Consider the following 15670-nt stretch of genomic DNA (forward strand, 5'->3'; position numbering starts at 1 on the left):
AAAAAACTAAAAAAACCATGGAAAAACGAACAAAAAATATACTTAAAAGAAAGATATTTAATGCCATGAAACAAATTTCACATTAGCACAAAAAAATGTAACTGCAGCTATAAACACACTAGAGGCCACTGAATTAAACAAAAAAATAAATAAATCACAGCTAACCAGAAAAAATATGAGAAAAATAAGGCACCGGGAATGCAAAAGAGTGAACAATGTATCAAGAACATAAAATAAAATAAATAAAATAAAATTTTCCCTTTACATGCTTAATTACAAAAATACTGAATAAAATACTGAGCAGGGAACATAAAACCAACTATAAATGTTGCCTGTAGTCACGTCACTGTACACATCCACAGAAGCATGCTGGCCGGCATGATTTGTGTGTAATATTTTAAAAAATGGGAGGAAACTGAAAGCGGCTTGGCTAGTTGGGGAATCTGATCATGCAGGTCACCTGACTGGCCGTGGGGGTCGGCTGTGGAGAGAGCGCTGGTTGAACGGGAGTGACGTCGGGAGGCTGCGAGGGAAACGAAAGGTGGGCAACATCCGGACCAAAGGGTTAGTGGTGCAAACACACAGACAGAAGCCATTTTTACTCTGCTGGGCTGAGCTTCATGCAACACTGGCTTCAGCACCTCCTCCTGGGCTCAATGGGCTCCCAGGCAGTCCTGAAAACTGCAGTTCCTGTCAAGTCCACTTGGAGCCAAAAGTGAATTAATTGCTATCATATTAAAATGTCCAACTTTAAAAAAAAGAAAAAAGAAAACAAAACAATGTTACAATTATTACATGGAGACCAAACCAGTTCTTTGTTTATCTGTAAACATGTTGATTTCTGCTGTAAAGTTGGACATTTTAATGTTGGTGTCTAAGTCTATATGGGAGTCTAGACTGAGACTGAAACTCATCAGGGAAGTGTTTATTTTCTCATAGACAACAATATGCAATCAGACTTGCAGGTTTAAGCCACTCTGGCATCATAATGTTACCCTTTCTAGCCAAACTGAAACATAAATCTGCCTTTTTGCATTATCCAACCATTCTGCATATTACACTTTTAAATGTTATGATTTGACATAAAACTGAAGAAAACCTGCTTTAGCTCCATTTCTTGCTCTTAACCTGTGCAAACACTGTCATATCGTTCAGATCAGTTCAGCAGAGTAAAAACAGGTCACGTGTACAGGATAACAGGAGGTGTTGCCCGTCATAATAACAAAGAATTTTTAACATTAAACGTTGGTGAAAACATGTAGCCTTTTTCCCAGCACACATTGATTTTTCAAAGTAAGAAAAACCCTGTTTCTAATAATTGAAAAAAAAATGGAATCAACCGATATTCATTCACTTATTTTTTTTTACCGTGATAAGTCAAAATATTAGCTGTGAAAAGGCACCAAAATGAATAACTGAACTGTGTCTGCTGGCAGAGCAACATAAAACAAAAAATTATTTAACAGAACAGAAAAAGATGCTGTTACTCTCACAGTTTAGAGTTTTTGGGTTTGGGTCCAAAGAAATTTTGAGAGATTTTCCTGGCAGAGAATGGTGTGATGACAGTAAGCGGGACCAGTCTGCATACGGTAGAGGCAAAGGCATTTCTCACCATTTAATTGGCAAACATGTCTATGATGTTTGAATAAATCCAAATCCAGTTTACTGGAACTAGTGAGATTGGGTATCAAGTCCATAGAGGCCTCTACATTTGACCACTACCTGATCCACAAAACACTGGACCCCTCCTCCTGCAGGCGGTGGACCCACAGGAGAGCCAATCCATGCATCTCCCTTTGTATTTATCAAGAAAACACTTTAAATCTGAGGTGAGTGGTTTGCCCACTTATGCAAGTGTTCAAACATCTCCAGGTCTTTTTCACATGTTAGGGAAGACAGATTGACAGCTGGATTGATGAAACATCTGCGAGGATGTGGATGCTGTGTCCGGCTGTTGTGTTGAAGAGACAGCTGAGCATGAAGGTGAAGCTGGTCAAGCTATGTTCATACCCTAATCTGTGACCGTGAATTAGGGGTAATAACTCAGTGAATAAGATCATGCATACAAGTGTTGAGAATGAGCTTCATATGGCGGCTGAGCCCTCTGGGCACCATTTTACCACCATCTGGTGAATGCCTCTTTACAACAAACTTGACATCACGCCTCTTGATTTCTGTAATCCTACGCATTGTGCCACTGCAGCTGGGTTGAAGACACGAGTCTACGAACATGTTGGTGTTCATGACTGTTTTAATGATGTATCACTACAGAAGTTCAGAGATTAAGTTTGAAAAAATGAAGTTTGTGGAAAAAACTCTGATTGTTCAGGAGAATAATGCAGCAGCTACCTGTATCGTAACAGCAAGCATAAATACATGTGGCTGTGTGATTACGTCACTGGTTGCATGCAATGTGACCAATGTAGTGGGTGTACTGGTGGCCCAAAGAATAGGATGACAAGGTCAGTCATTCTGGAGGAGCTCAGAGTAGATCTGCTGCTCCTGGAAAGAAGACCCAGGATGTGCTAGAGAGATAAGTCTTTAGTTTGGATTAGGAAAATCTTTCTGTCCTTATCCAGGAAGAACTGGAGGAGAGTCTAGACAACGATTGGTTACTGCTTCTCCCAGAAGTAATTTTTACTACTTTGTTTATGCTTAGATTTCAAAAATTCTGCAGAGAGATTAAAAAGCCCTTCATCTGCACATGATTTCACTTACAACTATTTCAATTACAGGAATCCCTCTTAAAAAAAGCCCAGCACAGAAACACTGAGGTAAATCTCTTATATAGGAAAACAATCAAATTAAGAAGAGAAAAACAGAGCAGACACAGTTCATGCACAGAGGAAGGCATGCAGAGATTTCAGATGCTACAGAGAACACAGAGACCAGACAGAAGACTGGAGCAGGAGGCTCGTTTAAGCATCAGGTACATTTTGTTCAGTTGGTAAGCTCACTAGGAGAGAGTCCAGACAGCCGTGAGCTCGGAGATACTCACCCAGAGGAGTGAAGCCCCGAGCGGGGCTGGTGTCACGGCTGCTCTCACGACTGGTGTCGCGACTGCAACCTTGACTCATGCTGGGACGGGGAATGCGGCTCCGGGCTAGCGTGCGGTAGGGGAGAGCAGCAGGAAGAAGAGGTTTACCACACAGGCTGGCTGTTAGGACAACAAGTTAGGTGGGAGTGTCAGTGTGCTTCCATAGGAGAAAAGGTGGGAATGAGGCTCGGAGAGAGGAAGACAGAGAGAGAAGAATACTGGAAGCATGACGCCTCGGATGAGGGTCCTGGAGCATGTAATAGCCAACAATATGAACTGTTTTAAGTGGTTGAACAATAAGTGAGTAACTCTGGTTTCCCATAAAGAGATTAAAACGATGTGTATGGTCATTGGAGACAGGAGATTTCTGCGCAGCCTATGTTTATGAGTTTTGGCAGAACAGTGTAAAGGACAGCACAGAAAATCAACTGATTCATAAACCCATCAATAGAGTCAAACTCTTGACCTCTGTCATTGAGTCGGCTAATACAGAGAGACTACGAGAGATAAAAAAAAAAAAGCAGATACAGAAGGAAAATGGTGAGAGTAAAGAAAATGACAAACAGCAGTAGGGGTGAGTGAGAGTCAGTCATACAGCACATGGCCAGGAAAGGTTAGATCCAAACACGAGCCCAGGCTTCAAACTGTTAACTTGTGAGAAACAGATCAAAACAGCAGGATTCCCGAGTTTGTAAAGAAGAAAAAATACAATACAGGAAAATTCAGCATTTTAAATGAGCAAGTGAAGAAAATAAAGACCTCTTTCCCATCTCAAATCAAATCTATAAACAAATACAAAGAAACACTTGACAAGAAACCAAATTTATCAGAAAAACCAAACAGTTTTTGACTTATAGTCTTTCATCAGGTAACCAGCAACTGATCAAGGGTTGAAGAGTTTCATGAAAAAAAGACCAATAAGAGTTTGGACCTGCAAGTCTGAAAAGTCATGACTGCACCTGGCCCTACAGCAGGGCAGCCAGAGAGGAGAGGTGTGGTGCACAGGAATTCTTAAGGTACTGAACCATGAAATCAATAAAAATAAAACAGCAAGATCATTAAAGATCATCTTCTTGGGAACGTCCACAATACTAACAGCATCTCTGCTATCTTTAGATTTCTGTTCTGAACACTTACACTGCTCAGTCAAGAACTGACGTTTTAAAGTGACCTAAACTTCACAGAGAACATGTTTCTGGTGATGAGAGCTGTGTCTGCAGTAGGACTGTCCACAGTCTACGAAACCAAAAGACAGCAGGTGAAATGTGAGACCAGGAGCATGCTTGCATCCCCAAATATTCTTTGGGTTGAATTTGTCTCCCGAGGTCAGACTGTGAACTTTAACTGTAACGTCTGAGAAAGAATATTCAGAGGAAACCATCGGACCTGGATTAAAAACAGAACTTGTACAGAGTTATCTAACACCCCCCCCCCCCCCCCCCCCCCAAAAAAAAAAAAAAAAAAAAAAAAAAGCAGAAGTGCACATGGCTGCCAACATAACTGAGAAACAGATTTCTTTGGGTTTGTTTAGTAGTGGTGCTCTCAGTTTTGGTTTCCATCTTTCTTTTACAGAGGAGGTCTTTTGTTAACACCACCAAGTAATCTGCACACAGGCTGCAGCATCTTTTGTAATTTTTCTCAAAAGTTTAACAAATACAAGTTCAAACCAAACAATTTCAATAAAAAAAACAAAAAAACAAATCTCTAACTTCAATTATTTTTTGGCCCTGTTGTGAGATATCGTAGGTCAGAATACACCTGTGAGGAGTGATTATTTAAGGACGGGAATCATATCGCAATTTACTGTATCACTGATTTATGATCTGCGCTCTGACAATAAACTCGATCATGGAAATGTACAGCACACAAAACAAACAGGACTTAGTGTTTTTATCAGAAAGATAGGAAAGTCCAGTTTCAGCTATCTGTACATGTGACACATGGTGATCCGCACACCTGAGGGGTCAATGCCGTGCAGCCAGTCAAAGGAACACTGTGTGACATCTGGGCCAGCTTCTTGTTTTTCTTCTGCACAGTTATGTCATATTAATATTGACACTAAATAAGCAATTCATTCCCTGCACAATTACAATTCCTATGCATCAAATATCAGAAAACTGCAGAAACAAGTCAGGACTAAAGTGTGTTTAATGGAATAAATACAGACTGCTGCTGGCTTCAGGAGCCATTTCAAAAATCATCACTTATAAGAATTCAATTAATAAGAATCTTTATATTCAGGGTTTTATAAACAAGCCGTGCATCATTAACACGTTTTTCAGGCATTAGTTCCAGTTTCAACGTGCCTGTGACTGAGCATCTACTCTTAAATCTCTCCTTAAGACTTTTTTTAAACATATATTTTTTATTTTTATTTCTCCTCTACCACTTTCTTCCTCACTTATATTTTTTATTTATTTTATTCATACTTACAGGTCATATTATTCTGATTATTCTATGTTTTGATGGAAGCTTTATGCCTCATTTTAAATAGCTGTTCATCCTTATTGTATCGTTATTACTGATGGCGAGCTCTTTTATTGAATTCTATATAGAACTCTGCCTCGGCATTTTAAAAATGCTAACTAAATGAATAGTATAACAGTAATTAATTATTATTATTTACTGAAACGTGGATTCCCTCAGTTTGCAATGCCTGGTGGAGACGTGCGTCAGTATGTCTCAGTGCACAGACTCCCCGTTGTTTATGTCCACTGTCACTTTTTCATACTGCATTCTCTCTAATGTGTAGATTCTCTTATTTGTTTATTCTACTTTGATCATAACTGGGGTCTAATTTACATTTTTACTGTTATTTATGCATGTTTGTTTATTTTTGCTGTGCTTTTTATTGCATTGCTATCACATTTGACTTTTAATTGTTCTAAATGCCATCATAATTGAAGTTTTATGTTCCATATTTTTGTACACTTTTACTGTTTGCCTTAACTAGAAGGCACTTTCTGTGAACTTTTCCTGTTTCTGAAGGTGCTTTAAGTTTACTTCTATGTTATTGTTGTATACAGATAGTAAATGCAGTGAGTGTGCCGCTCCAGAGTCAGGTCCTTACCAAGGCCTAATCGGCTGGGGCTGGTTTCCCGGCTGCAGCCCTGGCTGCGAGGGATCCTGCTGCGCTTGTCTGCCGGAGTGGTGGAGGCTGATGCCGTGGCTCGAGGGATCCGTCCGTAGCTGCTGTGACTGAGTAGCTTACCCGGAGAGCTGGAGCGACTGCCGGCTGTTAGGACAAAAAAATTTAAAATTAAAAAGGACAAACAGGAAAAAAGTAGCTGAGATAGTGGCTTGGATGAGTGAGGGATGATGAAGTCCTGTGAGGACACTGCAGCCCATAAATCTGACAGATTATGATGTGTTCTTCTTTTTTAGGCACAAACCCATCACTTATGCTTAAAGGTGAATCACAGTGACAACACAGAGCTTCAAAGACATGTAAATTACAGTCGTAAACCATCAAGTGACCGAGCTGTGGTAGCCACTAAAACGGCCAAGTGGGACCATCAGATTTTAGACTTTCTTTCTTTGCTTTTATTTTATTTTTGTAATGGATCTGTCTGTCTGTCCCACCCATTCACTGTTTTGTTTGTTACATGACAGGCCATCTAAAACAGGGGCGTTAAACTCCTCGGTGATGTGGCCCACCAGTTTTACATGGTGGCATCAACTTTGAAAATCTGTGGGCCAGACCAGTGAAACACTCCTCTCTGAGATATCTTAATATATGCTTTTTGTGACATTTTTGTTTGGTGGTGCAAAGTGATTTTTCTAATGTTAAATATATGCCGTGGCTCCAAAAGGTTGGGAAACACTGCTGTAGATAATGCTTAGTAAATGTGCACAATTACAGAAATATCAGGCTGTTTGTTTGTTACTTCCACACGTCTGTTTTTTTTTTTGTTTTTTAGATGTGAAAGATTTCACAGATTTTCTAGAGAAACACTAAAAATATCTGAAAATGAAAAGCCTAACTATAGAATAATTACCAACAAATGAATGAATGTAAAAAAATTCACACAGCTTTCCTCACAGAAACCATGTAGGAAGGAAACATGTGGCACACAGAAACACGTAACTTGGTCACTTGAAGGTTAAACAATCAAAAACAAAATTTACAGCTTGGACATGTGGGGTGAAGGAAGGAGGACACTTGTTCAAAGTAAATGGGAACAGACAATGCCTTCCACAGTGGGAAAAACCCCCCCAACAAAACCTCACAAAATTACTAATAGCTGGAAAGTGTGAGAAACATGCAGATACTGTAGGGTGACACAACGAGACTACGTGCAAAGCTTTAGAGTGGACTTAATTTATAGAACTGCGTTGAATCACTGCTGTCGTTGGCGATGTCACCGTTTGCATTCGTATTTGAAATGTCATCGTTTGAATAAACTGCAGCAGTTTAATGTCTGCGACATAGAGGAGATGACACAAGTAAGGTAGTTTTCTGATCATTCACTGGAGAAAAGTGCATTGTGGGTAATGCTTGTTTACCAAAATTGACCAATTTACCAATTTTACCTATCAAATTTACTGTCTTGCAGCTGTTTCTTAGATTCATAATGTATCACTTATTAATGCAATTTGCACTACTCTCTTGCACCAGATGAGTCTTACTTTTACTTTTCTTCAACCAACTTCAATTTAATTGTTGTATATATACCATTTTTGCACTCTCTCTTAAAGTATAAGGCCTTTAATATGCAATTAACTATGTTGTTTATTCATTGTAGACTGTACTATTTTATTCGTTATCTGGCTAATGCTGTAACACAATCATTTTCCTTGTGGGATCAATAAAGTTTCTATCTATCCAACCAACCATCCATCCAGTCGCTAAAATTAAATTGGTGCAGTTTTAGACTATGATGGGCAAAGACGGTGGTTGACTGATATTACTGACCAAACAGTGAGGATACAATGAAGATTTAACGCAATGCTATAAGTCAGGTATGAAAGGTGAGGCATCTGTCTTGTGATTGGATGAAGCTGAGGCCTTACCACTGATGGGATTGGCTGATCTTGATCCTGGGTGATGGAAGCGATAGGCAGGACAGGGTGGAGATCGAGATCAGTCAGAATGAGACAGAAGGGGTTATGTTCATTGATTTGTTCCCAGCATGCACTCTGGGTGGCTGTGGACATGTTAGCTGTGAGCTCACAGATCTAAGCAACGTACAAAGATAACAACACACACAAAAGCAACAAAGCGTGCATGTATGTGCACACATACACAAAAACACAAGACCGCACAGAAGAAACATGTCGAGGGGATGTCGAAGCAGCACACAACAATGAACGTTCAGCGCAGGCTTTGCAGCTTTGTAAAGCCGGATGTGCAAAAGCTGGTTAAACAGCTTCACGCTCACATTTCACTCTAACATCACTGTTTAAGCACGTGCATGAGGTGTCTATACATACGCTGGGACTGTGAGACCACTTTGGCCCGACTTCGCCCCCTGCTGTCCACCACTGAAGAAGAGCTGGCTCCGCCAACGCTGCCCGAGCTCTGTCTCCTTGTGCGAACGCGACCTGGATGAAAAGAAAAGGGAGAAAGAGCAAGAGGGGGGGTAGAAGGTTTAATAGATGGGAGTGACTGACTCCGGTTCAACCCAGCCCTGGACAGAGACGCTGGAGAAGAAGAAGTCTGAGGAAACAGAATGAAGCAGACCTGGATGAGGGGACAGAGCTGCTCTGAAAACATGAAGGGGAAACAGACACACCTGGCTTTGTTAGTGTTCACAAATAGTTCTCAGTGTTTCTTGTGATCCACCAGACAGGAAAGGCATTCCTGAATCTGTAACTCGTGCTATTCAGAAAAGGACTTTTTAAAGACCATACATTGAGATAATTCCAATGTTTCATTAAAAATGAACTTCAAAAGTAATTTTTTTAAGGTAAACTTAAAGTCTGTGTTCATATGTAAAGAAGGGAAATAAGAAAGATCTCTAAGTTCCCTCGCCCACCCAATCAGTAGATAGTCATTGTCCATGAGTCTACCTGCTGTCTTAGTGTTGCCCCGTGATTCTCATAGGAAATCAATGGATTATTGGGTTTATTTCTATAATATTGTAGGGTATCTATGTTGCTTTGATTTTTGCTCTGAAAAAGGGTGTCTTGGGTTTGAAAATGACGTGTTCAGCAGTTTAGTGCATGGCCGCATGTCACTGGAGTGTATTGTGGTGATCGTCAAAGGTTATTTGCTTTGCCTGTTTAGTAATTCCTTGCATTACTTTTCAGTTCTAGAGTTTGGATTCAAAACAATTCTGTGTAATTACAATAAGCTTCCTTCATTCATGGTAAGAAGTGCTGTCACTGTCATCTGTCCATGCAGGCCAACCCAGCTACAAAGCAGCTTTGACAGAGTATGGTAATCAATAACTGGTGTTTTAATTTAATGTGCGTGTTGTATTTTCTCAAGTTTCTCTTCTATGGTTGTTTATGGTCTCAGTCTTTGATTTCAAGTCTTAATGAATCAAACCTGATGTTCATTTTGGAAATTATTGTCCCATTAGAGTCAAAAAGGACCTTAAAGTATGAGATGTTTTAAGGCAGGACTACCTTGTGGTTGACATGTTCCTCTTGTCTCAGCATGGAGTGTCTCAGTCAGATCCACCCCTTGACCAAAACACTAAGCTAGGCTCAAGGCTGAACCTCCCTACCTGACATGAAGTCTCGGATTAACTTATGCAAGCAAAGCTAACCACTTCCTTTTTACCCTGATGGAAACCACAAGAAATATCTTCAGACTTTTTGACCGAGACTTAAAGATAAACAAACACTGAACATCCTTCAGAGCTGCTCTGTGGCTGAAGAAGATTATATAACTGTAAAGAATACTCTGATATTTTAAACATGTACACATTGTTACATCACATATTCTACACAATAATTAAAATGCATTCTGCACTATGAGTTTAGACAACATCATAAACCTTCATAATTCCAACCAAGAAGAACTGATAAACTGGAGGCTAAAAGGTTACAATCAGTTCGGCTTTAATTATCATAACCTTCTCAGGTCTAAGTCCTCAGCAATGATAAGTAACCCTAACTGTGACCTTTGGATTTTCCCACATGCTCTCTACGGTCTTGGGAATTGGGGACAAAACAAACATTCAAACTTATATGCAACAAAAATTATTTGCATTGCTGAAAGCTAAAAGGGTAACTGAAAATCCATCCTGCAGGGCATTTGTGGAAGAAAAGCTAAAATATCTTTCTATCCTAACTTTTTATCTTCTGCAGATCTTTTTGCTTTTGATACAAATGTATTTCTGCGATAAAGGTTTTCATCCTCTCACCTCTACAGCAATGTTATAAAGTGCGAGGTGCAATAAAAGTGAAGACAGCTGCAACCGCCCAGTCTGCAGGTTCACTGAACGATTGTACGATAAGTTATGGGCAAAAGCCAACTCAGCAAGAACATCTAAAGTGTGCTCTTATGCAACACGTCAAAAATAGCACCTGACCGGCGACAATGATAACAGGGATTATACAGCATGCTAAAAATAAATCCCCTTGAGGCATATAGGAAGTGATTAGACTGTGTGCGTTATCTCTTCATATATTCATCGAGACTTACAGCAGATCATAAAAAACCTTATCTGATCGGCCATTCAAACTCATCTACACTAATTACACCACTCAGGTTTTCTGTCTAAAATCACGGAGTGGATTTTTCTGACTGTTCCTTCCTCTCACAGTTTGCATTTCTTGATCCATGGAAGAAGGCTGAGCTTCTTTATTACACAGTTTCAGGCATTATACTAGACCGCCGCTGGTACAGTGAGCATCAGTGCACGTCCACCTGTGGCTGCAGGCTCAGTAACAGAACTTCACTCGCTCTCCTACCTGCAGAGCGAGGGCTGCAGAGACTGACTGCAGCTCTCATTACGTCTCACACTTGGCACGACATTACAGAGCAGCCGTTGTTTACAGCCACGTTTTGGTTTTTATTATTACAGCTCTGACACAATTTAAATGGGTGTAACACTGACTGACTAGCTGAAGCTACTGCCTGTTGATAATGCGTTACCTTAACTCGAAAATTAGGTCCATTAGTATTAGAATTAAACTGCAGTTACCTTTAATGACACCTTTTAAAAAACATGCCTGTTTAAACTGTATTAAGGCTTAATGTTTGCATTATTAGGGGTGGGCCTGATTTTTTTTAAATGGAAGTGTCTGACTAAAACAAGACATATGAAAATTCTAGGACTTTATCTGGATATTATTGAGCACCAATTAGTTTGTGTCTGTGTTACACTTGTATACAGTCTGCAGATGCGTCTTGATAAAGTTACCTGAAAACTTCAAGTGTGATCAGATGTGTGCCTTGTGTCTTATTCCCATTACTGTGAACGTTTGTCCTTGGTCTGTCTTTCAGTTTACTGCCTGAAGGTTGCTTTTACTTCCCTCCTTTTCCTTCCATCCTTTTATTCGATGTGTTTTTTTCCTGTGATCTATTTTCATCAGAATCTAAGTTAGTTTTTAGTTTGTGTCTTTTTTCATTAGCGTTAAACAACACGAGGACACTTCAAAGAGACCCCAAACCTATGAGTGGCACTGGAGGTAGCAACACCGTGTTTCACATGACAGGAAATCAAACTGTGGACCCATTTAGTGCATGCCACCCTGCAGCGCACCATGAGAACCTTTTCTGTAGAGTATGATACAGTAACAGTGGATTCAACTGCTGTTCAAATTAGACAGCTGATGGATACATTTGGGTCATTCCATAAAAAAAAATCAACCACATCAGAAAAGACCTGAAGCCTCAAAATCAACTGATTTTTTTTTTGTACATTAACTTCAGTATATTGAGTGAAGCCGTCATACTATGACTATTTTCTCAGTTACTGACCCTCAAAGTGCATTTTTGATTCCTCATAACTTCACAAATATAAGATTTTCCACATGAGTAAACTCCAATTTTACTTATGTACTCTGATGGTCTGTAACGCTGAGAATATTCAAAGTATGGAGGTAAAATTTAGCGTGGTGAAGTTATTGTAGAAAAATGTGAGGGAGTCAGGTGGTAGCCGCTGATTGATTTTTCATGCAGTGACCCGTTTGTTAGGGTTACAGTCAGAAGGAGGAAATCCATGCAGACAGTCCATGCAGAGGTCCACAAAACTAGAAAGACTACTTAGAAGGGATAAAGAGAGGAAAAGAGAGCACAGATGAAGAGGAAATGTAAACATTGTGACATCTGACAAAAGAGAAACACTCATACACACAGTTCTTACCATCACTTTTACCAGGAGTGCCATCTATGGGGCATTTAAGAAAGGCGGTGCAGCAAAGAGTGGGAGGAGAGGCACAGAGGAAGTCATTAGTAGCAATTGAAGCAGCAACAGGCATGAGTGGGTGAGCAAGGGGCCTCATCGTAATTAGTTAGGGTCATTATGGAGCCATAGGGACTCATTGGAGGAGAACAAAGCAGGGAGAGAAGTTTGTGCATGGGGAAAAGATTACACAAAATATCTCATCTATTGGGAGGGAGTGGCTTAAACTTCTCACATTAGCTTAAACAGGCGGCCATCACAGCAGGGGGCCACTCAGCCTCAACCAATCAATTTGTGTAAAGTGTCAGTGGAGGACTTAAACAGTTCCTGTTGACAGAACAGTCTAATGGCAACATCAGCAGTTATTAATATTCCCGGGCAGCTCTATAAAAGCCACTGATTACAGGAGAAATGCTTCAATAGCTCAAGATGACAGGAGACTAATCTGTTCATTTGGGACTTTTGCTAAACTGCTGCTTTAGTAGTTCTTACTGTAACATGGAAGAGGCTCAGTTTGCCCCTCAGCTACTTGAGCTGCTCTTCTAAACATCATGGCGCCCAGGAAATCTGACTAGAGTCATATTCACCCAACGACGGGTGGAAATTATGGGGTCAGAGGGGTCACCTTCTTCTAGGGAAAACAGTGTTCTCCTCATTTAACCCTTCTAACTGTAAAATAGAGATGAACTGATTGATCACCCTCAGACAAACCTATAGCCTTGCTGCTCATCTGTCCAGAAATCTAAGTACCGGTCAGGTGAATGGCATTAACTGTACATTAAATTTAAAAATGACTGTAGTTCAGGATTTGTTACAAAATATCTAGTGTTTTTTCAAGGTGTAATTATAGAGTCAGAGTGAGTGATACGAGGCAGATCATTTTTATTAGTACAAGAAATCTATGTCCAAAGACAGAGGCTTCTGAAATGTGGTGAAGCTCTGTAACAAATGACAAAAATAATCAGTGTTTTATGATGAAACTGAACTCCTGTAATGAAAAACCAGACCTAATTGTAATCAATGCATCTCGATTGTACGATATTGAATAAAATAATGAAAGGCACTGTGTACTGATTATATATAAGACTCCTTCACTCTGCAAACTTAAATGAAGGATCTGCAAGACTTCCTCTGTTTACTCTGTGTTGTTTGTTCACTGGGTGAATCCTATGGTTTGTTACTGGGGAGCTATCTGTCCTCGTGCACGTTTACAGAGACTGGAATGTTTCATTTTGAGAAATAAGAGTGTGAGCAACTTGTGCTGAATACCAGAAAGTGGTCTTCCTTTTTGGTTTGAGCGGGTTAGAAGGAAGAGAGTGATCAGTTACCTAAAGAGGCGTAGGATCCTGGTGGAAGAGCGGCTGCAGAGCTGAACGGCGAGGAAGCGGGAACAGTGGACAGACGAGACTTGGCGCTGGAGGCGGCGTTTACGTCGATGTCACTGCGGGAGCGTTGAAGGGATCCTGGAGTGGACGGCACCCTGGATCCCACAAGCTTACCTGTGGCAACACAGAGATGTTACTTTATCATGGCTACCTTATGATGCTTTTACATTTTCCAGTTTCAGGATCCATTTTAAAAATCAAATCTACACTCAGATGGAAGCATGGCTGAACTTCGAAAGCACTTAAACTGAGTTTAAAAGCCAGATTCTGACATTTTTGTTGAATTCTTGTACTCCTTTTAACTCAGTTTTAATTCTTGTGCAAAAAGCTCTGTACTAGCTGTTGTAAAACACTCTGCAAACAACTGTGAACGCATCATCTAAATGTTCTTCTTGCTTTCTTTAGGTTTAATGTCCACTCCATGCCAACTGCCAGATTCTGCACGCATATGTTTTTACAGCACTACATGCATGTTGCACCTAAATAACTTTAAGTTTAACTTTAATTTAAGCTGGTTATGTAGTAGAAGAGGACAGAACAGACAGTTACTAATCAGCACAGAAACATCAAAAACCGGACTATAAGTCGACTTTCAAGGCAGAACAATGTAAATGTAATGTTGGTTGGGGTGGGCATCTACAATAAACCCTTCTGCTGAAATACTGCCACCTTGTGGTGACAGATTTCAACTGTTTATTTTATTGCTGCAACGTGACTTCCACCATAAATGGAGGTGAATTTAACACACTTAACACAGCTCCGTAATTTAGATGTTTTTCTCTCATCTCTCAACTTGTGCAATCTCTCAGTATGAGGCATCTTGTATTGATCCTCTAACACCCCATCATCTCTCCACCATCAAGATCCCCCGATTTTAAATCTCAGGAGTTCTTGTTCAGCTTGATCCAGGGGAAATGATAACGTGAAGCGACACAGCGCATGCGACTCAAAATGGAAATGTTCAGTGTATGTATCACTACTGAAACCCAAAGATGATCAGTCTCACTGATCTAAACATCAATCTGTTAAGAGCCAGGGTTCATCATAACCAATGCTCCAATGGGCCACGGCCAGTAAAAAGGTTGGGCAGGTTGAATGGCCAACTGCTGGCTTGTCTACTTCAGTGGTCTTTTCACCTCAATAATAGAAAGTTTTTTAAGTTATCATTGGCCTGCTTTCATTTTGAAGGAAATCGTTGCTGCAAGACATCATTGTGAGTGCTTTATTTATATTTAAGACTAAAAACAGATGCATTCAGACTGCAGTCAAAGTATTTAATATTCAGCCGCTACAAAAAGGTCGATTTCTGGAGGACCTTCGTCTCTGATGTAGAAATCCTGCTCGCTGGATACACCTCAATCCTCCAATCAGAGTCCTTTATCAGAGCACCTGATTGATGAGTTTAAAGGTTAAGAGAAGTTTATTTACTGCTGCTTCACCAACCACTGCTTTGTTACCATAGACAGAGTAAAGCTATAATTCCAGCTCTTTAACCTGTGACCTCAAGAATCTGTGCTTTTTGTGAAGCTTTCGATTTGTCTGAAGCCTTTATACAAACTTTACATCCTTTCCACGCTGACGAATCGAATAAAAAGATACTTACTTCTCGTCATGCTCCCTCCAATCACGCTCTTCACAGACAGTGGCCGGCTGGGGGAAGAAAAAAAGACACTTTTTAGAATTTATGTGTATCACAACCTAAGACTCATGATTTATAAAATTAAAATGCGTGGACTCCACTTTGGCACTATCAAATTCAGGTTCTAGTAAAAGCTTTGACTCATCAGCATCTAAACTGGGATAACCCCAAAGGACAAATGAGTTCAGACTGGAGACCACCTGCAGCTGCAGGTCTGATGGGCCGAGCATGAGGTCATTACCCAAGCGCGCTCCACAGGGAGTCTACAAACGGGATTAATGATGCCGATTGATTCACCCACCCGCTG

The 15670-nt window shown here is 40.3% G+C and overlaps 1 protein-coding gene across 1 annotated transcript in view; it reads right to left on the minus strand.

The window, feature by feature from the left end:
- Positions 1 to 15670, minus strand: part of clasp1a (cytoplasmic linker associated protein 1a) — a 96295-nt gene that overhangs the window by 24980 nt on the left and 55645 nt on the right. Inside the window, exons 18-25 of the mRNA XM_084907989.1 lie at positions 15328 to 15374; positions 13668 to 13838; positions 12301 to 12324; positions 8471 to 8581; positions 8051 to 8077; positions 6108 to 6272; positions 2999 to 3103; positions 461 to 523 (exon numbers count right to left, since the gene is read on the minus strand). Of these exons, the coding sequence (XP_084764115.1) occupies positions 461 to 523; positions 2999 to 3103; positions 6108 to 6272; positions 8051 to 8077; positions 8471 to 8581; positions 12301 to 12324; positions 13668 to 13838; positions 15328 to 15374 (713 nt within the window). The remainder of the gene's footprint in view (positions 1 to 460; positions 524 to 2998; positions 3104 to 6107; positions 6273 to 8050; positions 8078 to 8470; positions 8582 to 12300; positions 12325 to 13667; positions 13839 to 15327; positions 15375 to 15670) is intronic.

Source organism: Perissodus microlepis, chromosome 16 (assembly GCF_051167445.1).
Source record: "Perissodus microlepis isolate ML-2025 ecotype Zambia chromosome 16, ASM5116744v1, whole genome shotgun sequence".
NCBI classification, from domain to species: domain Eukaryota; kingdom Metazoa; phylum Chordata; class Actinopteri; order Cichliformes; family Cichlidae; genus Perissodus; species Perissodus microlepis.